The sequence below is a fragment of the Melospiza georgiana genome, chromosome 1 (genome assembly GCF_028018845.1).
Source record: "Melospiza georgiana isolate bMelGeo1 chromosome 1, bMelGeo1.pri, whole genome shotgun sequence".
In the NCBI taxonomy this organism is placed as follows: Eukaryota; Metazoa; Chordata; class Aves; order Passeriformes; family Passerellidae; genus Melospiza; species Melospiza georgiana.
In genome coordinates this window covers 46779339-46805858 of record NC_080430.1, presented here as the reverse complement: position 1 = coordinate 46805858, position 26520 = coordinate 46779339, and the positions used below count along the sequence as shown (strand labels likewise).

General features: G+C 36.3%; 1 protein-coding gene across 2 annotated transcripts in view; it reads right to left on the bottom strand.

Annotated features, from left to right (window-relative positions):
- The window catches only part of BBS9 (Bardet-Biedl syndrome 9), a 286254-nt gene that overhangs the window by 100820 nt on the left and 158914 nt on the right, over window positions 1-26520 (bottom strand). For both annotated transcript variants that reach the window (XM_058024837.1, XM_058024846.1), the window contains one exon: window positions 13979-14089. In XM_058024837.1, coding sequence (XP_057880820.1) covers window positions 13979-14089 — 111 coding nt within the window. The remainder of the gene's footprint in view (window positions 1-13978; window positions 14090-26520) is intronic.

Genomic DNA, 26520 nt, shown 5'->3' with positions numbered 1-26520 from the left:
AACAAACAAACAAAACTTAATAGGCTGTTTCTCCCACAACTACAGGGCACTCAAAAGGTAAACCCTGAAAGATGACAACTTTGAGAAGTACTGAAACTACAGATAATTCCAAGACCAAATTACTGTTGAAAAAAAATAATTTGTGTTTGAAATAGTGATCTAGGTAAATGATTTTGAGAATTAGAACATTGTTTACAATATCTAATTTATCTCATAACCATTTTTAAATTTCTATATAAACTTCAGTTGTTACCATCTTTTCCACAAATGCTTTCCTACTGTTTTACAGAAATAAGTCTGGAAACTCTTTCTGGTTTTCTAGACTGAATTACACAGATACTTATTATTTCAGTTAGCTACTTTTGGATTATTTATTATAACTGTATTATATATTTCTCTCACTTCTCTTCTGTGATTTTGCAAATAACCAAGAACGTAATTTTAGGAGGAAGCAAAATCAGCTCCACACACAAACCTGTGAGGGCTGCTTCTGGAATAGTTTGAGACCAAGACCTTTGTTGCCTTAGTTGTAGCTACCTATGTAAATTCCTGCTGGTAACAATTAGTGCTCATTCAAACTTCTGGAGAAGTTCAGGAATGAACCTGGCAGAGAATCATTATTTTGAGCAATAAGAACTAAGAGGCAATGCTCAGCTCTGGAGGGAACCCTGAGAGCCATTGACCTAAACTGCCTAAAAAATTACTCTGAATTTGAAAGCCAAAGCAAATGGGCAGTAAATACAGATAAAACAAAATTCAGTTAGGGAAAAACATACTGTAATCACAGAGTAAGCCATTGAAAACTTGCGTTTATTTCAACTACCTTTCTCTAAATGTAATATACTAAGTTTCCCCTGCCACCTATGCTTGCTCTTTACAATTCAGGAAAACACAACACATTGAGAAACAGTTACCAAATTCTTCTGAATGAAATCCAGACTACAAAATCACAGAACTACAGAGCAACCAATCATATCTGGACAGAAAATCTAGGAGTCATGACCACCTTCACAACTACCACTATGTTCTAGAACCTTCAGCATCTCTACTGAGCATACAAGCTAAGTACTGAAAAGGACTGAATATTCTCCAGTAAGAAAAACAGCCCCAAGTTTGGAGAATAAAAACAAAAAAGTGGGAGTAGATGGGGCACCACTTCAAAAGCCAACCAACAGAAAGAACAGATCTGAAATACAGATCTTAAGGGTTATCACTTAATGAGAAAAGGAATCAGTTTTGGCTAATCAGTCTATGTTTTTGAGTTTGCCTTTGCATTACAGAATACAATACAGGCCATGGGGTAAATATCAAATATTGAGGATCCAGAAAAGAAACTGAAATACAGGATGTGACACCTGACTTTTAGTCAGTGCATAATTGCCAGAACAGTTCTTAAGAAAGCAAAAGAAATGCAAATTTTTAGTACCATTTATTGTTATTACACACTATTACACTGTGTTTATCAAATAGCCTCTCTGAAAAGTCTTATTAACCAAGGGAAAAGAAAAGAAAGAATGGTATTTAATTTTAGACCATTCCAGATTGATCTCTAGTCCATGCTCAAACATCTGGAATTCATCCAGAATAAAAATTGTATTTCACAGAAATTAACTAACACAAACTTTGAACAGTTTTTTATCCTAAAATTTAGCTGTTAGCTATAAATATTCCAAAATGTTAAAACTGCTGCTCAAGGGTATTTATGTGTTGGCTTAGCTTAGTGTTCATGATGAAGTCTTGACCTATTCTCCATTTGACAAACCAAGGAAATGCTAAGGAGAATAGGAGAAGCAGCTGTCCTAATATGACATTTCTTTCAGGCTTACAACCAATTTTACTCCAAGAAGGACCAAGTACAGCTGGTACAGAAAGACCAGAGGGCGTTTTCACTTTGCCTACTATACTCCCTTGTGAGTCCAGTGAGGCTACATATGCTTGGCAGTGCATGCTTAAAAACTTTGTTGGATTAGGTCCTGAGTCCAAAGTTTTAGAGCTGTGAGAAAATTGCCAGGAAAAAGCATAAATGAGTTCTGGCACAATGGACTGTGAACACAAGAATGAAGAGGCTCCCCATCATACACAAACCACCTTCCATGGCATAAAAATAACCTGGTACTTCTAGCACTAGTTCATTAGGTAAGAGAACTCAGAGTAACTTTACAATTACACTTAATAAGGCATGGCACACATAAAATATCCTGTTAGTATTCTGGGTTCTTTTCTCAATGCTCCTATTTAAGGGTTTGATTGGGCTTTAGCTACTGGGACAGCATAGGCTAACATAAGGTGGGGCAGTTGTGGCTTCCCCATTCCCTTATTCCTTGACCCAGCACTCATGCTCCTGCCACTGTGAGGTGAATGATTCAGACGGCTGATCAAGTCAAAAGCTAGAAGACAATCACATTTTGTACTTAATTTGACATAGCTATGGCCTGCTGCCACAGGGATGTTCATGCTCTCCCCCTGCATCATGTTGCACATACCAAACTCTCTCCCACAGCAGAACTAGCAGTTTTGCAGCTGTGGACACAATTACAGCTCACTGACCCCACAAGACAGTAACCTGTCCTTTTGATGGTCAAACTATAAGGATAAAGATTAAGGTTAGGAAAAAACAACTTGAACCACATTTTGAAATTTTCATCTGTTCAGCTCCCTAAAGCTGCCTTGCCACCTGATCATTATAAATAGTGCTGACACCACTGAATGAAGAAACACTTGGTGGCTGAGAGGATGAGAAGATAAAGCCATGGCAACCTCTCCACTCTAGGCTGTAGCTCATTTGGATACAACCAGTCTAATTTTGGGCTAGCTACCCCAAGTACTGCAGAAGTTATCTTTTCAGGCATGTTTTACAACAGACCTGAGGAACGGTTGCAGTGATTGCTTGTTTGATGCTGCTAGCAGTGCAGCCCAGGGGAAAGCAAGCAGATGTTTTTAATCACACTTTTCACAATCAAAAGCTTCACTGAATTATAACAACAGGGGAGAGAACTAATACCCATGTGTTGTGGTACATTTAACGTATTTTCTACTGTGCTATTGTTTTTTATCCCCTGTTCTTACCTTGCTCATTTTTCATATTTCTCACCAGCAATGACAGAAGTTGCCAAGCTCAAAGTGACAAATTGTTGGTATTCATAAACACAAAAAAAATAAAAGGTAACATTTGCTGGAATATGCACAACACAATAAAGCTAGAAATGATCAAGATTTTTTGATAAATAGAGCCACAGGAGACCTCTGAATCTGTCTAACTGCAGATAATTTTACTATTTCTTACTCCTAGGTTTTACATTTAAGATTTTCTTGAATGGGATTGAGATCACATCCAAATCCAAGTTGCAACATTATGCTAAGGCTACTTTTCAGAAAACAAACTTAACTTCTAACTTCTAAAGTAGTATTCTCTGGGGTGCTAATACATAGCTGGGGTATTGCACAGTCCTACACAGACCATCATTCTGTCCATGACACTCAGTGTATTAGATCTGAAGACACCCATTACATCTATGAGCCAAAATACATTTTAAAAAAATAAATCACTGATTCAATTCAATTATGAACATAAAAGTTCATAATTGTAGAGCCTTCTACAGGGCAAGGACCCAAAAGAAATTTTAAAGACTCCAGTTTTTAAGTGAAGACTCCAGGTTTTAGTAAGTAGTATTTTATTTGCTAGATAGTAACTACAGAGTGAGCTGAAAAACTATGTAGTCTATCAGTGCCACAAAATTTTTTACTCTACTTAGAAACTGAGCAAACTAAGGAACTATAGGGTTTCCCTTGTGGTTCACCTTCTCTGTCAGCACCCCAACATCCCAACACTTGTCCAGGGAGGGAATGTGGCTGTAAAAAAACATGACAATAATAAAAGAAATGTGTCTTCATTAAGTGACATCATGCATTTGTTTTGGGGCTACCATTAAAGGAATCAGACCTAGCTCTAACACCACTCTAAATATCATATCCTGTTCTGATTAGCATTTTGGAAAACCTTTCTATTTTTCCCCTTAAAAGAGAACCAAATTTTGAAAACAAAATCTGTCCTAGCAGATACAGACTATTTTTGCTTCCAGCCTATGTTTCCAAAGTACTAAACTTATTCAGCTTTGTGCACTGACCTACTGCTTAGCAAACCCTGATGCAGGGGTACATACACTAACACAGGCCAGGAAGGCAGACCTGCTTCCTGCACTGCTTCGTGCAGCAGGAGTACATCTGGTTGTATGGTCCAGCAGTTATTAAAAACTCAGCACTTACCCAGTTGTTCATTCACTCCTACTTCAGCCTCATATCCTCCTTTTGGAAATATTTCAGTAGGCTTAGTACTAACTTGGTGAGGGTGACACCCAACCACAGGAAGACATAATTACTCTAACAGGTGAAATAGCTGAGAGGATACTCTGTCGAGTACAACAGTACAAAACTCAGAACTAGAATGTGCTTAGCAGCAATGGCTGATAAATATTTGATGGGGCTGACAAAATAACTGCTTAATAAGCACTGCATCGTTGGAACTGTTGATTTTAATAACAAGGACTACTGCTCTGCTGTTGCTTGTCCCTTTTGTGGAAATCATCTTAAGTGTAATATTGTTTTTTCCCAGGGTACTAAACAATTCCTTAAACTCATCCAATCACTCTCATCGGTGTGGTGGACTTGAATCAGTTCTGAAAGCCTGACTTTTGAATTCTGCCATTACAATTGATCTATCCCTTGATCAGTAGACATCAGAAGACTCACATTAACTACTGTCAAAGTGTCAATAACTACTACATTTAATTCTCCAGTGACTTAAAAATAAGATGGATTCAAGTATTAGGTACAGCACAGTCACATGTGCTGCACCTCACAACCACAGGCAATGAGAACCAATTCAAGAACCAAGGAGTTCATGACAGTCCATCGCCTGTGATGGTAGTGACTGCACACAGAGATAGGGCCCCATAAGACTATTTTACAAGTAGAATGTGGATTAGGCATATGTTCACTCTGGAGAAGTGAGTGGAGATCTTAAAAACTGCGGAAGAGCTCCTAACACTACAGCATACAAATGCAAAAACAGAATTTTAGTGTCCATATTAAGTAACCAGTTTTAAGAATTACAACCAGCATGACCAAAATGTGTACTGCTCCAGCACACCAGAGTGAGAAAAACTTTTATCTACAATAGACTACTGGGATCTGAGGTAGAAGCCTCTTCCAAGACATATCAACACCAGGATCACAGTATCCCCTACCTATTCAAGCATGATAATCACATTGCCTCTATAAAAAAGCTGTGAGTGGTAGAACCTCGAGGGTGCAGCAGCACTTTGAATATTTCATTTTAATAATTAAGAGAAAAAATATTATGATTCCAACCCCAGAAATATTTCAATACTATTCACAATATCGTTTAACTAAGATGATGTGAACTGGCAATAACATCATCGATCTTACCAATAATATCCATTCTGCCACAATTCAAAGCTCTAGCAAAACTCCAAAGTGGCTTATAATGGCACTGATAATTTCCACAAAATGACATGGAAAACCTATTTGCAGCTCCAGTAACATTCTCCAACAAAGAGCATGTGGGAATGTGCTCCCCTCTTTTGAGGCGTGGCAGCAGTTCTTTAAATGAGAGTCACTGTTTCCATTCAAATCCCTTATTTTTCAGGGGGTTGCAGAGTCAGCCCTCAGAGAGAGAGAACTGATCCTTGCAGTTTCAGGTGCTTTCATGCAATCCTGTATCTCAAAAACAGTTCTTTTTTCCTTTCTCTGAAGAACGTTTAAGCCATTAGCTCATAATATGGATGGCTGCCTCCTGGAACGGTGAGGGGAGAAAGGGGCGCAAGACACTAAAATTACTTCTAAAAGAAGATATTTTGGAAAATAACCTCTAACACCTCCACAATGTCATTTTTTTCCAGCAAACAGTTCCTAAAGATCTAGAGCTAATCTCCATTTAGTGGCCAATGTTGACAAGCTATAAAGTGAGTCTTGGCATTTTGTATAACCTGGAAAAAAAGACCTGGAAAACCATTTTAAAGGCTCATCCTGGAATTAACAAATAACTAATACTCATCTGATATATCAAATGATTACAAAAATATTAACTTCAAGGTTCTAAAAAAGGTAGTGAAACAGTTTTTTGATAACAGTAACCCTAAGTGTAATGTGACTTTTATATAATACGTAAATCATACAATTCCAAGTTTCTGCATCAGAAAAACTCCTCCTTAGAGTACTCAGTGAGTTTTTGGGATTTCCTGAAATTTGCAGTACTGGTTTTCAGCAGTAGAGATCTTAAAGTGGAGTGCTTGGCTCCGTTTTGTGCTATTGAATGCCTCCAATTTAATTACTTCTTTTATACAAAGATGGATGTCAGAAGCCAAAAGTGTCTGTCTGCCAACTGTGTTGTCCAGACCATGAAAACCTGAGCAGGATTCAATATGCCTGGCAGCATCTAAATTCTTCTTGGCTTGGAATTTTGAGCAGGCATTCAAATAATATATTGATGAGTGTCTCTGTCCTTTTATTCTCTTTATTTTAATAATAACAGCTCATTAGAAATAAGAACAGCATGAAATGTTTATAGCTCTCAAAGACTTACATGAACATATAGGAATCATTATTATCTAACACAAATAAGAATCAACAGCAGAATGTAAATTTTAGAGATACTATTCTATAATGTCAAGAAAGTAGCACAGATATCTGAGGGCTATCTCACAAACCAAAAAAGAACTGACAAAAGAAGTGAAGCCAGGAATGATGCACTAGTCCAAAGGATGTATAAAATCCGAAGCTATCCATGTTCTGTACAAAAATTACAATTTTCCAGTTAAACAAAAAACTAGGTACAAAGTTGTGCGCTGCAGAATTGGAGAGCCAGTAATGCATTAGGTAGATACACACATGTGTTGAGAAACAAGTCTTCCTAAGTATTCAGTAAAAAAGACCTCACCCAAGTTAAAGAAAACGGTAGCCAGCAGTTCAAATCCATGAGAAAAACTACAGAATGGTGGGCATATTTGTAGTGTGCACTTTAAACAGCACCTCTTGATGCAGCGGAGGAAATAACTGGTGTGAGGAAGCAACACAAGAACTCTTATAAACACTCATAAGGAAAATGGAGTATTAATCTGCACCAACCCATATGAAAAGTAGGCAGCAGCACACAGCAGAGAAGTCTGACTAGTTTCTTTCCTGCCCATCTTTACTTGCAGAAGACAAGTGTGTGAATGAATCCTAGTGACAGACAATCATCTACTTCTCTTAAGCACATAGTTATGCAGGAAAACTGCCAAGGAAATGTGAAAAATAACATTTAGTCCCCAAAAAAAGCTTTTAAACTTCTCGTTTTTTTTTTTTTTATTCCTTTCACTGCGCTACAATTCCCCTTTCTTGCCTACAAAACCTAATCATAATTCCTAAAAATGTGTTTAGATTTTATTTTTGGGTTTGTTTCATATTTAGCATGCCCTCTCTTCCCAATCTATCTTTTATGTGTTCCTTACCTTCCATTACCCATCAGGATTTCTCATGTTCAGGTCTCACTAAAAACACTTTACACAAACAATTCTTTCTATTAAAGCCACCAATTTGAAGGAGAAGGGTCAGGCTCTCTATACCATGACTTGTTCATTTCCTATCTCTTTTCTGTGATGTCACAGCAAATTCTGAGATAACCCACAAAGCAGAGTGTAAGGCAGCTCTCAGTTCTTTGATACATTGACAGTCATGAAACAAAGTGGAATTAATCAGAGACTTTTTTAACCTCTGAATGAAAACATTTTGTAAAACACTATAACAACTGCTAGAATGGGGCAAACACAGAGACTGATCTCTTTACTCACTGCAGCTGGCAATATACATTATAATATAGTACAATCTGAAAATAATACAATGTATATAAGACTTGCTGTGTTCTCATGTGCTATATTACATTTCAGAGGAGATGTATATACAAGCTCCTGCTAAAAGAGAAACTGTACTTCATTTGGTATTGACTTAATGAAGGACTTCTCACATTAATCTCTTAAGCTGCACTGCTCTTTAGAAAAACAGACTCTGTGGAAAAGAAAATCTCCATAAATCTCTTCAACTCTCTCCAGAAAAATAGGCTTTTTGTAGCCCAGTGATTTTCTTTGCACCTTTTCTTGTGGAAACAATTAGCTTAGCAATTTTAAAGTATTAGGTGGGCCCAGCTGCAGGCTCCTGGTATCTTTCCCATTGCATAGCAATGTCTATACAGAAAGACACAAGGATCTAGTCTCCTAATACCACAATACATCAGCGGGAAATACCTAAGTGAGCAACTAATGAGGTTAGCTCAGAAGGAGCTTTCACTTACCTGAGGCCATCACAAGTTTCCGCATTTTTGACAGATTTGTTTCTAATTCAGGAGTCTTTGTTAGACAATGGCCAAACATTGTGTTGAAACTCATATCTCAAAATGCTTGAAACCGAACTCAAACTGTCAGCATCACAATTACCCCTTCAGATGAGACCTGTTAATTAGGCCTTCACAACTTTTAAGAAATAAGTCTGTTAAAAAACTCATGCCATGAATGTAGTAACCAAACTTCAGACAGAAGTTCAGGTTCAAGACTTTAGCCATGAAGAGCTGAAAAGGCTATGTTGCAAACAGTACTGATTCATTCAGCTGACTGTTTAGAAAGTTCACTATGGGCATGAAATCCCTCTCTAGACAGTAGGGATATTTTTTCAAAATTAGCTTAACTTAAACATTTCCCTTTTATTTAATCTCATGTACAATACAGTTAGTAGCACAATTGATTTCTGTCCTATTACTCTGTCTAAACCTGGAAAAGTAAATTGCTTTGTACATTGAAAATACTTTTGCTGTAATTGGCAAAAACATCAGTATCCAAATGATTACTAGTGCAGCAAATTACACCTATTACAATAACAGTAGTAAGGCCATCTGCACCTTACTCATGCATGTTGAAAATTTAGGGCAGTTAGTAGTCCAATATATGGACAATATATGTCTGAGAAAAACCAGAAATCTTTCACAGACCTGTTTTAGAGTTTTTACAGCAAATTTAGGCCCCCTTCAAAATAAATTCCAAGATATGCCTTTCCTCATATGTGTAGGCAAGAAGTAATATTAAGAACAGTTAAGTACAAAAATTAAAAAGACTCAGTGGAGAGCTGGCAGAAATTCATACCCAAAAGCTCCTTACTATCTAACTCTATAGAAAGCCAAGTGTTTAAAAGCACTCCTTTCTAAAATCAAATACATGAAACACTATCACAAAATTTCATCCTATATTACATCACTTTTTGATGAGCTACTTAGCAAATGTAGTTTGCAGTTTCACACAGTTGTGTATTCATAAGAAAAATTAAGCACATAGATAAATATAATGTGTCCCTAGACCCTTTAAAGGAAAATAGTTTCAATCTTGTTTACTAAAAAGTTAGTGCAAGCAAACACCTTTGTGAGCTGGAACCATGGGATAGTTCTTAAAATTGTCTAGGCTATTAAAAACAGCAATCTTTGATTAGAAGGGTGAAGTTGAAAGATCTCTTAAATGGCACCTACAACATCTACATGAATATTGCCATTCAATGCTGGAGAAAAAGTAGCAAAATAAATAAAATACACTAAAGACATGCAGCAGTACCATGTTTAGGTGCAGCTTTGGAGGGTGTTTTTAAAATCTGACACTCAGAAGGTCTGGTTTTACTGCAGTTTATAGCTCAACCTCACTGTCATCTATGTATAGGTGCTTGTCTACTTAATCAAAAAGAATAAGCCACACTCAAAATAACGACAGTGAAAAATCTATTCCAATCAAACAGAAATGCTGACACAGTTTTTGGTCTTAGATGCTTTGAATATTAAACTATGGAAGTTTATTTACTTTACTAAATATAATCATAGAAGATGAGAACTTTGAAATTTAATCTTTAAGCCATCTAAATATTTGCATGACAGCAACATACAAAGAATATAACTAAAACAGTGGAAGCACAGTAGCAAATCCAAACGCTAAATATTTTGTCTTATAAATAGCTTCTCAGAAATATTTGTGTTTAAACAATAAATGTAAATACAGAGCCATACTGCTCTCTCAGGAAGAGACAATTATTCTGAATTATCATGGCAAAGTCAGGCAAATATTTCCCTTAAAGATTTTTGTTGTTGTTGTTTAGATAGACCATTTACAGAATAGGTTTACAGGATCTAAGATGAAAAATTCTCCCAGAAAAATCAAGTCTTACAAGTTGTGAAAATTCCACTACCTGCATGTCATGACACTTGACAAATCTGACTTCCAGTGCTGTAAAATCCTGAACAAGTAAGGTAATTACAGTGTAATCAGCACAATGGTTTCACCCAAAAACCCAACAACAACACCCAAAAAAATCAAGATACATTTTTCAAGACAAACATTCTTTCATTCATACTAACTTTTAATCTGCTTTTCCATCAATTTAGAGAAGTTAGTCATGATTTACCAGCATAAAACTCTTTACTCATAAAAAAACCCAACCAGACCCTTTCTATGTAAAACAATCAGTAGGAATATTTGTTGGAAAAAAAGGTCTTAGGAAGTTCTCTTTCATAGTAAGTAGCCTGCAGCACAAGGTATACAAGGAGTCCAAAATACTTAAAGGACTATATACTGATAAATGCATATGTTCTTATTACATCCTAAAGCTCACCACCAGCACAGTTTAATTGATGTTTTAAGGCAGTTTCCCATATTTCTTAGAGATTTCTCTAAAAAACCTGCACATACGAGAACTTCTTTATACCTCTTTGCAACAAACCACATTTTCAATTAATTCCAACAGATATACTCTAGCACAAGTGAGAGCTTGAGAAGTAGAGCTCTGCAAATCTCTTTAATTGTTACCCTCTAGAGGACATGAAAACTTCTCAGTAAAGTCAAATCACTCAAGCAGAAGCAACTCTGGTTAGGCATACATAACTTGTAAAGAAGAAAACAGAAGACAGCAGGAAGAGTACATCAAAAGAGAAAGGAATTCCACAGAGTCTACAATCACTACATTCATATTTTTGATTGCAGTAGAGGTCACCATTGATGTTATAGCTGTGAGTTCATGGAGACAGTAAAGACATAAGTGAACTTCAAATTAAATTCAAACTCTCCACTAGGCTTGTGCAGTCTAAATGCAATATATGCTGCTCTGTTCTCCTTCTAACTAAAACGGCAAGAACAAAATCAGCAGGGATTTATCATACTAGCACTATTCATGTCAATGCAATGCACACAGACTCCATGTCTTGAGGTGGTAAGAAATGCATGCCTTCTTTTCCATTCACTGGGACAGAGAATGTTAAGGGAGTATTTTGTACCTACTCAAAACAAAAGGCATCTAAAAGAATCTACTCCTACAACTGCAATAATACCATTGGCTTCCAAATATCATGAATGTGATCCCATTCTTCACTATGAAATCACAATATACTTGGATTAGAAAAAAATAAGTAAGCAAAACAATCCAGTGAGAACTACTTCAGCAATTAAAACAAAACATCATAAATCCAGTAATTCCCCCCCCCAAAGACACTCCATGATCAGGCTAAAACCACTCATTCTGTCCTTGCACAGACTTGTAGATGACTACTAGATGTCATTTTCTGCTCTAAGTAACTATTCCAAGTAAAGCTAAAAGTCTCGTTCGCATGCTTAGCAGCTGCCTGGAAAGTCTCAGTATATTACTTTAAATAAGATAACTTGCAAGTCTGTGACAGGATGATGCCCTACAGCACAGTTTCTCACAGACCTGTCTTCCGGGTCTCAGTCCCTCATTTCCCTCAGTTCTTTGCATAGCTCATACAACACATTATCATATAATCACAGAACATCCTGAGCTGGAAGTGACCCACTAGGTCACTAGGGTCATCAAACAACCAACCCACAACTTATCATGAGAATCTATCTTGAACTCCATTAGGAAATGAAGGAAGATATGACAAGAAAAATTACTTTTACTCTACTTTGTCCCTTTTTCTCTCTCATATACTGCACATAGTTAAATTAAATGCAAATTTAAATAAAACGATACATAAGATACAGAAAATATTCTTTGAAGGCTCTTTGTAATCACCATGGTCTTGCTGCAGCCTGTGGTGCCTGGGCAAGAAATCAGTCCAAAAATATCATGTACAGAAAAACATTGAAAGGCTGTGATTTCATGCCTACTGTTACCTTCAGGTTTAAGTAGCTCCCTTGGCTCTTACACTCATAGCAATTAGAATTTCCAGACAGCTTGGTGGCAGATATTCTAGGTGTTCTCTATATTGCAGCACTCGCTGGCAGATGGCAGTCAATTCTTACCATGAATGAATTAAACTCACTCATATAACACATGGCTGTAAACCTGAAGACTTTTTAAAAGCTTTCAAAGTTTTCATTCTGCCTTTTATAGTTACAAAGCAACAACAGCCAGCTATGTGACGTAAGTCTCAATTTATATAATGGGCTAAGACCTACACTAGGATATGCAGGTCCCTATGCTGTTGTTTCTGGAGCTCATGAATACATTTCTACACTTTTCCACTCATGCTAGTCTTTTCAGTAATAAGGTTATTTAAATATAGGAGGACACTACCTACTGAAGGACAAATATGCGCTTGATCAGAAGACTGGAGCATCAGGAAAAGAGATATAACCTGCTATATGTTTGTGAGTTATTAATCTAACTGCCTAAAGTTGGAATTTTATCAGGATTGTACCCCACATCAGAGAGATCATATACTTTTCCATAACCAGTAGGTTACTTAATATATCCAGATGGCAAAGGTTAAACTATATGTATGTCAACTTCGACAGGCTCTCTTCTTCTACTGACCTGAAATCCATGAGGACCACAAGCAATTAGCATTCTAGAAAAGTCAGAGCTGTAGGCCTTCAGGGGATTTTTTTTTTTGTAAGCAGGTACTAATTTTTAAGTTACACTGTGGCATTATTATACATTGCCGCAATAGATACCCTTCTTTCCTGCCTACTAATAAAAGTTTGCTAATGTAAATTCTACTACTGAAATTAACTATCTATTCCAACTCCCTGCCTGTCTGTGCTACAATTAGCTGGACAAACAAGGAGCTGAATGCTTTTTAAACACACAATTAACTGAGTTTTGCAGATGAATAAGGACTTGTTATTTTTTACTGTTGTTGGTTGCAACCTCTAAGCTGCTTTTCTTACCTTCAACATCCATCCATAATTATGACTTCTGATTTACAAGAAACATTCAAATACACTTTATAATAAATATTATACGATAAAATCAGTCAAGGAGAGGGGAAAAGAAGTGTGAAGGTACAACTTAGCAAGCAAAATGTGAAATTGCTATAGTCAAAACCTGAGAATTTACCAGACACTTTATTAAACTGCAAGGCAGTACTTTACAGAGCTGCTTTTAAAATATGTTAACACTATATCACAGTTCCCGGCAGCAAGAAGTCTTTCCAGAAAATGTGTCATCACTGTATGCAGCATATTTTATAGCCAGTATAATTTCATTTTATTATATCCAATAATATTTTTCTGAAATTCTAGGAAGTCTCCCCACAAAAGATAAGTAATGACCATATTTTAATCAACTGGCACAAAGTGTAACCACCATACCACAGGGAAAAAAAACCCCTTTATTACGCCAAAATGCCCACAGTTTCATTTTGCCTCTGTGGAAGAGATCATGAATAAAACACGTGAGAATCTCATTCAAGCACTACGCAGAACAAAACCTTTGAACTGTGAAGTTATTTCATTCCAAGATTGACCTTTACAGCTGAGCCATTCTTGACAGAAGAAGCTGAGTAAGTTCAGAATCCTACACATTGTACTATTGTAGCAAGTAAAACTAAAAATTATGCCAACAAAGGCTGAAATAGATGCCTTTTTTTTCGTGTGTCCACAAGCACTCTGAAAAGATGAGCTGTACCCCTCTAAGTGAAATAACATAATTTTCCTTTTCTTACCAGGCTTGGATTTCTGCTTTGTGGTCTGCCCATGACTGGCAAACACTGCTGTGGAGCCAGGTATAAAGGTCCTTTCCTCTAGATCAGACTCTGGGATTGTAGCACAGCCACCTAGGTGAAAATGGACAACTCTTAATGTGGGGTTTATCCAACAAAACAAATTCACTGGTGCATAACTGAGGAAAAGAGGCAATAAATTAGCTGACAGGAATATATAAAACTAAAATAGTCTTTACTTTCACTTCAAGGAAACATTTGCTAAAGAAAACAATTACCATTGTTTAGAAGGCTGATTGTGCTTTAATGAATTCTCTTTACTATTTATGTCATCTTGAAAAAAAGTTTGAATTCATTTAGATCACAGAATATGCAAAACTGGTTCCATATAAAACATGGAAAATAATGTGATTTTTATTAAAGAAGAAATTACTGGGAGCTATTTTTGTAATAAAGTAATTAAGTGTGAATGAAATAATTTTACAAAATCAATAAACATATGAAGATTGTTCGCTTGCCACAGAAAATGACCTGATTTTTTTTGATGGGCTATTAAATACAGTATGTTTATTAAAGGAAATGCAGGGACACTTTCAGTGTCCAATAACACGCCTTACTCACGCAATTATAGGATATACGGTATAACATCTTTGTATATTTCAACATTGTTTTATGAGCCATTCATTAGACAACACAATTACTTACAGCTTTTTCTTCAAATATGTTTAAATGCCTACATTTAAAGTATGAAGAGAGGTATAATCTAGTAGTAGTAGTAGTAGTATCAGCTGTAGTAGCTTGCAGTGGAATAGGTTGATGTATATTTATTTCAGAACAGCTGCGGTCAGGACACTGGAGGATGTGTCACTATTCCACAGCAAGAAGATGGCCTCACAGTAAGCACATTGCCAACAATACAGCACACAGCTGAGCTGCATCTTTTTCTCACAGCCCTCCCAGGAACACCACTAGCAAGCAAACAAATCCATGTACTCATCTATTGGGCTCTGAAAGCATGTTTGTAAGCAGCACATCAACTCCCAACGGCATGGACTGACTTTTTACCTTCATGCAAGAGTTGCTCTGTTTTAAAAAGACATATTCTATTCCAGGCCCCATAAAAAGTGCATCAAATTTGCAGCAACACTGGCTAGCCTCCCCTTACTAAACTGAGTAAAATTTAAGAAAAGGTTGCATTTCTAAGTTGGAGAGTTGCATTTTCCCTGGCAGTTTCAGAATCACCGGCAAACCAATGCACCATGTCTTGAAGAAATGTACCGCCCTGACTAGCCATGGTAAAGCATGGCAGCTCCAGTGAAACCTGTGAAAACACTCAGTCCTACCAGATAAAGAACTAATACAGCACCTATGGCTCCTAAGGAAGAGTAAAGATACAAGCTACTTTATCCAAATACACCCTGAGAGAAAGTATGAATTGCATCACAGGATTTATGTTTGATTTACAGCAAGAAAATTTTTTTCAGTAAGAAAGGAAGGTGAGGAGTAAATGCATCAGACTTGCAACCCATGACAGCTTCAAATATTTAGGATATCTGCTTTAAAAAAGGGAAGAGAAAATTGGAAATTAAAAAAAAAAACTCTTCATATTAAAATACTGTAACAGTAGGGTCATTGCATTAAAGATAAATGTACCAACAGCCTAAATGAAAATAAATATCTGTAAACCAGTACTTCTGTTGCCATTTGAAAATTGTGACTAAAATGTAAGCTACAAGATTCGAGGAAACAGAAATCAGTGCTTTACAAGTTAATTTAGATTTTTCACATTCTTATTGTTCAGACAAAATCTACACTCTTAAACACTAGCCTATAAATACAGGATACAAAATTAAGGTCTCCTGCCCCAAAAAACTATTAAGAATAGCATCATATATTTTAATATTATAATATTTTGTAACATCATGAGTGAAAACTCACCAAGTCAATTAGTATCTATCGAATTTCTACATGAAAATAGAGACATTTTCTAACATTCATTCTTAAACCCAAAATTCAGTAACTTACATAGCCTTGAGGACTGAGGGCCTCTGGTGCCAAAATATTTCATTAGTTTTCAATCATGACAGTGACTGAATATGAGTTGGAAAAGGTCTATTTGCCCTTAGCTACAACACACTACTTGTTAAAAGGAAGTAGGAAGATACACAGATACATATCCTCAAGATAACAACAGATCTCCTTGACAACACGCTATGATTTCCCACAGGAAGGAAGGTGTGGAGACCACACTACGACTACTGCCACACTGAAAGAAGGGAAACATTCAAAGCAAATTTCAAAATTTCACTAGACTGAAAAAGAAACTGGATAAGGCACAAGTACACACTACTCAATATAATATTTGGTAGACCAAGATTTCATGATTCAAAAACATTTTCCAACTCAAAAAGACAGCTATATGGAAAAAAAAAAAGAAAAAAGAAAAAAAACAGAGGAAAAAAGACCTTTTCTGCTAGGACTACAAGCTTTTCATTTCATACTTCAAAAGTTCTACTTATGGTCTATATTCTGACTTCTGTGATCAGAAGTTCTTTAAGTTAAAAAGCTCTTTGATTTTTTTTTTGTATCTCTAAATACATTTCAATAAGTATTCACTGAATATCTGTTTTAGCAAGCATTTTCAGTTTTTATGCACATTGAATCCTAAAAGAAATCACAGCAACAAAATCATTCACATTCATTCACAATTAACTGAATGGTACAGATCTGAAAAGTGGAATATTTAAGGAAAAAAGGGGAAAAGAGGAGGAATAGTAGTACATAAATCTACACACTGGAAATTATCCAAGCTGAGAAGTCCTCCAGATGTCAGTCTGTAAACAGAGCTTCATAAAATTAATTTTCCCATTAATTGTTGGCAGGAATAACATCTAGAATATGTTATTACATCTGACCCACTCTTTCCCCCTTTTCCATGTAGCTAAATTCTTGTCTGGCATCACAGATCTTTTATCAGTTGCAATAAATCCAAGAAAGCAAGCTTTTGTCAACAAAACTGCTTGATAGGGTACAACATGCATAAAATTACACTCCAGCTAATTGTGAACTTTGTTCACCAAAGGAAATGAGACTTCTCTTGCTTATTTTCACTACATCTGTTTTTGTAACACTTTTGGTTCTTAAGCTGGAAAAAGATACCTACACCCAAAGGAAATATAAACATATAACACATATTGAACAAAAATTAAGTCTTGACAGTTTCCCAACAGATTCCTATCACCATGTTTTTATGCATTTTAATATGGCTTTAAAAGTTGAAAAACAGGAAAACAAAAGTGGTATACATCAGGAAAAAATGAAAAGGCACTTTGAGATAAAGATTATTTGAGTTTCTTTTTTCTCTTCCACTCAATCACAGCCTAAACTAGGCATAAGTTTCCATTTTCCTCTGAAATTAATTCTTACAAGAGTCCATAGAAAGAAGAAAAAACAGCTTCCTGAGCAGTCTTTGGCAGCAAGATAGTCAAAATGTGAGCAGTAAGCTCTGTAAATAGCCGGTTTTGCATCCATATGTATACCATTATAAAATGAAGACAATCTAAACAGTAAAATTATTTCATAGAGATTTCAAAAAGCTATACCCAAAACCATGCTCACTTGAGTTTGCTGTTCTGTTGACAATCTTAGGAAAGTGTACACCAAAAATGGAGTCTAATGCTTTAGAGGTTATTCTCTCTTAAAGAGTTTATGAATTAATTGAACTGATTCTTCTGGTTGCATTTATTCAATTCCTCTAAACTTTATTAGGATCTTCCCATCAGAAAGTAGCCTGTCTGTTGAAGTAAACATTGCATGCAGGTGGTGAAGATAAGTAATGCTATTGCTGTTTTTTAAATGGAAGATAAAACAACACAATCTATAGAAGAAAACAATACATATTTGAGTGTATTATGAGATCCATAGAACATTTATTCACATACCAGCTCCAGCTTAGAGGCTATAATTTGAATAGAAACATATCAGGAATGCCAACACATTTCCATTGCAGATTTTGAGGAGAAAGAGGGAGAAGAATTATGAGGAAGGGGAAAAAATAAGGGAGAGAGAAAGAGGGGGTTGGGGGACTGAGACAGGAAGGCAGGGAGGAAGGGGAAGGGAAGGCAGAGAAAAAGGTGTGTTTGTTTGTTTGTTCTTCTTAAATAGGTGCCTGGTAACAAACAGTGATACATTTCCCAATAGCAAACAGTCCAGGTTTAGTTTGGATATTCACTTGCAGAATGCAGAGTCACTAAATAATCAGTTATAGATTTCAGAACTTATCACTTAAGTCTAACAGTGGCTACAGTCCTGCAGTCACACAATTCCATTGTTTTCTGTCTGCTTTGACACAACCAAATTCAAAAAAATTATGGAAAAATATTTCTGTACTACATTCCAGTAGAACAAACTAGGGGAAAAAAGTTACACCAACAGAATATGTAGTCCAAGATTATAGAAAATCATCAAAACATATTTTAAATGGAAGCACACAGAGACATACTAAACTGTTGTTCTGATTTACTCATGTTTTACTGAAATGCTTCTTAACAAAAACCTCCAGTTTTCAAATTCCATAGTTTTTTCCCTATAATGAGTTGTCACGAGTTGCACAGAGAGCTATGCAAAAATAATTCATACCAATTGTGCGGCTTCTGTTTGAGCTTGTAGTCCATTCAAGTATTTTGAACATGCCTGAGTTCATAAAACCTTGACTTACAAAGTTCAGGGTACTTTGGCAGCAGAAGCTCTTTATGGGAGCAACTGTGGTGTTTAAACTGTCAAATAGTCTTGGCCATTCTTCCAGGATGAGGTTCAGTGCATGTGGTATGCAAGTCATAGGAATGGCATTGGGAAACACATTGCTAAGAGCAGATCCAACAGCTGTTCTCATTAAAGACACATTATTGGACACTTGGCCAAGAACACAAGATCAACATTCAGTAGTACCCTTACTAACTCAGGACTCAGAATGCAGGAACAGTGAACTGAATAAATGCCACCCAATATCTACCAAAGGCACTTGTTACATGCTGAAAACAAAGGACAAACAATGACAGTTTTGCTTTGGCTACAAAAGTGCATTGTTCCATCCACCCAACCTATTCACCTGATGAACACAGACTGGCTGAAAAACACGGTCTATGTCCTGATATATCTTGGGAGAGGCAACTTACTGAATTTTGTAGTGCTTGGAGGGTATCCATCTGCTTTTACATAACAGAAAAGAAAAATCAGCTTACAAAGGGGTTTTTCAACTCTTGACAAATAACACAGCAATAAAAATCACTATTTTTTCAGAGCACACTGCCTCACAAAACACCTGGTGGTTTTTGTTGATTGGGTCTCACATCCTCTTCCCCATATTCAGTGCATTATGAAGTATAGCTTTTGTTTATCATAACTGTCTTGGGTTACAAGATGTGACTAGGGGTGTGTATTCTAGTGCCATCTCTTAGAGGTGGGACAGTTATCTTCTTAAATGGGCAGTTTTCTTTATCTCTTCCACAACCAATCCTCCCTTCAGGGAGATATCTTCTGTTAATGGGCAAGCCATGGAGTGTCACTGCATGACTGATAAAATTACACCATCCCTTTGTGAGATGCTACACCCAGAGGGAGGAGCCAAGCATTCCTACCCAGATATAATCTGAGATTTGGAACGCCATAGCAGTCTTTCTCCACTGGATGCTCAGAGGAGCAGCTGTCTTCTCCACTGGATTCCCAGAGGAAGACCAGGCCCATGTACATCACCACCGCACCTTCAGAGGAAAATTACACCCTTCTACAGGATCTCTGCTTCAACAGAACCACATCTGTCACTCCAGGGGGACTGCAGCCACCATTTAATGGGACTGCTACCCACACCCTGACCAACAGGGCATCAGGTTGTATTCTGACCCTGCCAGTGGTTGTCAGGTTTTTTTTGTATATTACACTTGTATTTTAATTTTCCTAGTAAAGAACTGTTATTCCTATTCTCATATCTTTACCTGAGAGCCCCTTAATTTCAAATTTGTAATCATTCAGAGGGAGGGGGTTTGCATTTTCCATTTCAAGGGAGGCTCCTGCTTTCCCTAGCAGACCCCTGTCTTTTCAAGCCAAGACAATAACTAAACATGGTTTTCTTTCAGAATGCTTAAATAAAGCAGTTGCAGAAGTTACAGAATATACTGTCATCATTCTGTTCTCAGGACAACATTCTCCATTCAGTAACAAACTAATTTCATGATACCCTTTTGGGGAGCAAGCAGAATAATCAAGGCTTTTGTTTTGTTTTATACAGATAAACTCATTTTGGACACATAGATATACACATTTATGTATTTGGATATATGCATATATGAAATACACAAAGAACTTTATACAAAATATTTTTAATGAAATTTTTTTTTAATCTGTAGAGCCTGCATTGCATTGCTTTGGTAATACACAGTTGTAAGGAGGCTGCTAGACCTTTAGACTTTTATATTAACTTACATCAAAAACTTAAGTAGGTAATGTTCCCTTTGATAAGCATTTTATTTTTGCTAAAAGCATATTTAAAAGAATTTCCAATGCCACATCTAGTTTCTATCTGCCAACACAATAGAGAGCACCTCAAAGACAGTGTTTGGAGCAGTTGGGATCTCTGGAGCATGCTTGACAAAAAAACTTTCATAACATGGCCTTTATGTAGTCTCTAACCTTTCTTCAGCATACAGTGAAAGTAAACAGACTAAAACCAACTTTTATAGCCTTGATAACAAACCCTCCTGGCATCCATCATTCTGAAAATTCAGAGAAATATTTTGCTCCTATTCCTCTTTAAAACACTTGTATTTCCAGGAGCACATACATGAAATTTTCTTCCAGTTGAAGACTCAATAATGAAGACACATATATACCATATACTTGTATGTATGTGCCTACACACACAGATTTTGGACTTACTGGTGAAGGAAGAGCAAGTCCTCATTCCCTGCACTCAGAAGTTGAAGAGACTGTGAATGTCTGTGGCCTGGTTTGTAGTGTTGTAACCCACAAGTTACAAAAGAGTTCCATCACACAAGCATAGCGCAAAGTCCAAGCTAGCAGTCTTTGACTGATTCAGGGGAACAAATAACTATTTATCGGCAGGGAGTTTACAGTATATTGGCCTAAACAAAACACTTAACAACAAGAGAAAGCTAAAAATGTACATCAGTGAAAATGTGATTTTTATCTTAGCTGTGAACAAGAAATATAAGACAACGCAACTTGCTGCATGGGGCCTTGTTATGCTGGGGATTTTGCATGTTTGAGACAGCCTTGAGAGAACAGTAGTAAGACGGAAACACTTGATGTGGGATCTATGCCTAATCCAGATGAGAAACTGAGTGAAATCAAATAAGAAGCACATGCATGCTAAAGCAGGATTCTGAGCTAGAGAATACAGGAACAAAACATGCTGACATCCGATGTGACATCAGATATGCTGTGGATAACAGAAGACAGTGGACTGGCAACTGGGATTAAAATGTAGGTACTGAAGACTGCATGTTGCTCAGAAAAGTAAATTAAATTGTTAACGTAAAAATACTTCATAGCACTATTGTGATGGACTACTGAAAGAGAAGTACACAGAACTGGCCACTTTGGAAGGAATTGTTCACAAATTCATTTTTATTTTTTCATCCCTGAATAGAAACCATGGAGGTGAATTGTTCTGTTTATGAATAAGACTAAATTACCTTTTTCTAACACAGAGATAGAGTTTCTGAACAAGGGCTTTCTTTTCTTCCTTCCCTTCCAATCCCTCCAAATAGAAAATATAGGGAATAGAGGTCAAAACAGATACAGATTTATCTATTAGCATTCTGAAATTATCCAACCATCTCTTATCCAATTATGAATAGTTATCCAATTCCTAGAACATAAATAAATTACTATTCTCTATCTATTAATTTACCTATCTAGTGAGGAAATAAACATGGATAAAAGCATCCTCTTTTAAAGTTATTGAAATAAACCAAGATCTTTCTGGTGGATTTATAAGACAAACTGCATCTAGATACTTTGGGCACTAAAAGTTTAGGAAATTAAAGCATTCATAAGGAAAAAAGAGAATTCGCTTTTTTAACAATACTGAAGTTTCCTTCCACAATTGAAAATCAACTTTTGCTGAAAATTCTTGCTTCTCAGTAAATTACATCAAAGATAGCATTGTTTTAATTATTGGAAATTTCTACTTTCTCAGATGTACCTAAATATTAGATTTTTCCATAGTATGTAGAACATGTAAATAACACTGTATTGTAATTTAATTACTAAACATTGTTTAGTAATTAAAAATGTTGTTTTAATATAATTTTCAGCTATTACTTTTAGTCATTGGACTGGGAGTTAAGAACCAATCCAATTATACTAACCTATCTTTGCTCCAACACTGCAAAAGGAAACAGATGCTGCTTATATTTACCTTATTTTCACTAGTATTTAATACTTCATTCACTATATACTCCACTTAGCAAATAAATCCAAGTATTACCTTGGTTAGCTCAACCTTCCACAGCATTAAAGCCTCTGGGATTAACTTTAAGAGGAACCAAGAAAAGGCAACTTTGGCTCCACTAAGGATTATAATGCCATTTAATTAATTTAGTTTATTTGGAGGAAATGAGCACAAAACTGCTCATAATTTAAAATTGCATCTTATCCTATAGACAGAACTTTTTCCTTCGTTTACAGAAGTTCCTATTCAGAAAATTTTACTCTGCAAACTGTAGAATTTTATTCCTTCACTAGTATCACACCCGTACTTGTGCAAATCATGCAATTTTACTAAAGTCACTACCATTCAAATGTTATGAACGTGATACAACTGAGGGGTAAACAATTTTTCATAAATAAACATTTTATGTCACATCTCCTGCAAGCATTTTAAGAACTAGCCAGGAGATTCATGTGCTTCACATGATAAACTTTTAATTAAATCAGCTTTACAAAACTGCAAAGTATCTTTTGACCAAACACAAGCTATCTGAAGATCTGACAAACTATGCTTCCAAAAATCTCTAATAAATGGGGAGAATCCTGGCACTGAACTTTTCAGAGAGGGGGAAGAGATTCAGTTTTATTAATGTCACAAAATGAACTATATTTACAAGAAGATAATGAATAGTTAGGGAGAACTCTGTTCAAATTCAGCTGCTTCCTTTTTTTTGCCTTTTTTTTTCTGTAAAAAGCAAGGTCTGCTTTTACAATAAAAATGCTATGTCTGAAACAAAGTGGCTTTTTATATGAGAAAGCACAGGATTAACTGTTCTATTTCATTTTATTTAAAAGCTGACATTGCTGCTACTGTCTAAGGTAATAAATAAAGTGACTGAGCAAGTGATGCTCTCAGTCTGCTACTTTTATGCCTTATGCTTATTTAATTCTCTAGGTTTTAAGGATCATCTTGTAGCTTGACCAGGACAAGGGCCTACTCATTTTTAAAACACACTGTATTTTTAAATGTGACTGGATACCCTGAAATCTGCTTCAGTACAAAGTGCAAATCGTAGGCAAAGAGGAGCCCCTACTTCCCTTCCCTGCCAAATCACCTTTTTCTTTGTTTGTACAACATCAGTACATGCTAGAGAAGTCTATTTCAACTTAAATATACATTTTGTAATGCTTATTTTAAACAAAAAATAATTTAGGAATGCCTAGCTCATCTTTGAGGAAAGTATACAAAGCAAGATAAAGACTAAATTATGAAATATACTATTCCAAATACATTTAAATGTATTGGACAAATAACACAAAACTGGAGAGATCTTATGGCTTGCTTTACCCAACCACACCAATCAAGAAAAAAAAGAGAGGAAACAAGTTTAGAGGTCCTGCCAGGAGCCTGCTCCAGGCCAGGCTCTCCATGGGGTCCCAAACTCCTTTGAGCACATCCACCTCCATGGGCTGCAGGTGGATCTGCTCCACCATCTACTTTCATGGCTGCAGGAGAACAGCTTGCCTCACCATGGTGTTCACCATGGGCTGTAGGGCAATCTCTGCTCCTGTACCTGGAGTACCCAAACCACCTCCTTCTCCACTGACCTTGGCATCTGCAGAGTTGTTTTTCTCACACATTCTGACTCCTCTCTCCAACTGCAGTTTAACAGAATTTTTCACTCCCTTCTTAAATACAAAATCCCAGATGTGCTGCCACTACCCCGATGGGCTGCGTCCGAGCCAGCGATGGGACTGCCCTGGAGCTGGCTGCCATTGGCTATGTTGGATATGGGGAAACCTTCTGGCAGCCTCTCAGAGAAGCCACCCCTGCAGCTCCCTGCTATCAAAATGCAACCAAGCAATACTGAATGCACCCTCTTACAGAACTAGACCAAAAGAACATACTAGCATATCCCTTTTTCTAGGCTATCATCACTACTTGGTCTGGAAAGTCAGATATAATTTGAAATTGGTTTTAATTGTTTAAAGCCATTCTCCAAGCTAGGATTTTTCAAATGTTGATATGCTTTAAATCATTTGGTGGACTTTATGAAGCTATTGATTAAACTAACACCATGCCTGCTGCTTCTTCTATACTTCAGCAATGTAACTTTTCCTTTACTGGTGCTTTTTATAGTCCATCTTCTCTTTCTTTAAACTACCTGATTATCTTTAAATGACACTGACTTACTAGCTATACTTTCTCTACTTGTACATTACTTGAAAGAAACTAACTAGGCCAAATACCTGTATCTGAGTGGCAAACCAAAGACCATCTAAAAATATGGCATCCAAAGGCCATCACTGTAGCTTGTTGACCTCACACCCATAATATGTGATATCAACTTCTTTTCACAATTCATTAACAGCATAAGCAATCTCTTAGTGCCCACAATTGTGGGCTATCTGAAGTTATTCTAAATATTTTAGAGTCTAATTTACTACAAACACTATTATCATACATTGTCCTCTTCATGTCATTGGACAGAAGAAGTATTCAATATGAAAAAAGAATTACATCATTTTGACTGACGGGTTGGGGGTCTTTTAGACTTGATATCAACTTTTATTCAACGTTTACTCCAATAGCAGCAAAATTCCTACAGACCTTGGTAAGATCAGAACACCTTCACGAAAAGCAGCAACTTGATGGCGGACAATTTCTATAAATAAATAACACCCATCAAAAACCACCACAAACAAAAAAAACCCCACTACGTAAACATCTTGCTTCTTAATTTCCTTCAATTGAAAGTCTGCATTCATATAGAGAATTTGTTGTACAGCCAAACTTACTGTGGCATTATGATTCTCTTCAATTAATCTTCTCTCAAGATTACTGAAGCATGCTAGGTTGTCTCAGCTCCTCTTCATAAAATAAGCTTAATTACCTCAAACACAGAATAAATAAAGGCCAAGGATACATTTCATTGGTAAAAAAGTGTTCCCTACCCCTTTGATTTAATCTGATCATGACTACAACACCAAGTGAAGCAGAGCAATGGTAGGCTGAGTGTAAGACTGCACATTGAAGAGTCAGTGTTCCCTCTGAACATGGTTAAAGCACTTCTTGACTCTGTTCTTTTCTGCAACTTCAAGTTTTGAACATGATTTCATATCCAACCAACAGTTCCCTACAGGCCAATGAACTTTCTTCCTCGTTCAAAATTTATGAAATCAGATGAGCATGTAGAATGCAATTCATCACTCAACATTCTGAGTATATAACAATAAATTAGAGGTTTTCAAAGCCTTGAGAAAGATTATCCTAATTAATTTTAACAGATGAACTCAGGATTAACTTCAAATAAAAGATTACATTATTGCTATTAAGCACGACATCAAAGACATTAGAACACTAGCTATACTTTGTTCATGTATAGAAAAAAATATTTGTTAGAAATGCTAAAAAAGAAACTCCATTGGCTAAATATAGATTTTCCCTTTCCAAGTGACCCAGAACTAAAAGAGAAATTGGAAAAGACATTGTCTAGATAATGATTTACCTAAAGAGAGTTACTGAAATCCAGCTCCAGTTTCCGTTATATAGCCAAACGGCCTGCAGGTATAATATCTTCAGCTGGCACCAGGCTTAATGCTTTTTTTATTGATCTGCCATGGCTTAAGTGCACACATAGGATATGGAATGTTAAACAATTCTTGTTATCTATCACTGATTATGGAAATATAATACATCTTGCAGCAGCATCTGCACTTTCTCTAACATGAAATGCTACTTAAAGCAAACTGTCCATTTTATCCTGTGAACTCTCTAACACTTGTGGGGGTTTTGTGTACCATTAAATGCCTGAATTTGTTAAGTACCAATTGCACAAAAAGCCCTCTCTGTTACAGCCCATAGCATAAGTGATAAAGTATCATTAGGTTCTTTGCATTTGATTTGCAACAAATGTAACATATAATTATAACTCAAAGTAATAAGTACTTTCAGGTTCTTTCTATTTCCTTCTCTTCCCCAATTGATCCTTACCTTCTTCTTCTTTAAAGATTTCAACAAACTTGTGGGATTTGCTCAAGTCAGTCTTTGCAAAAGGTTTGGGACAGCTATTAAGACAGCACGCTGAGTGTTTTCT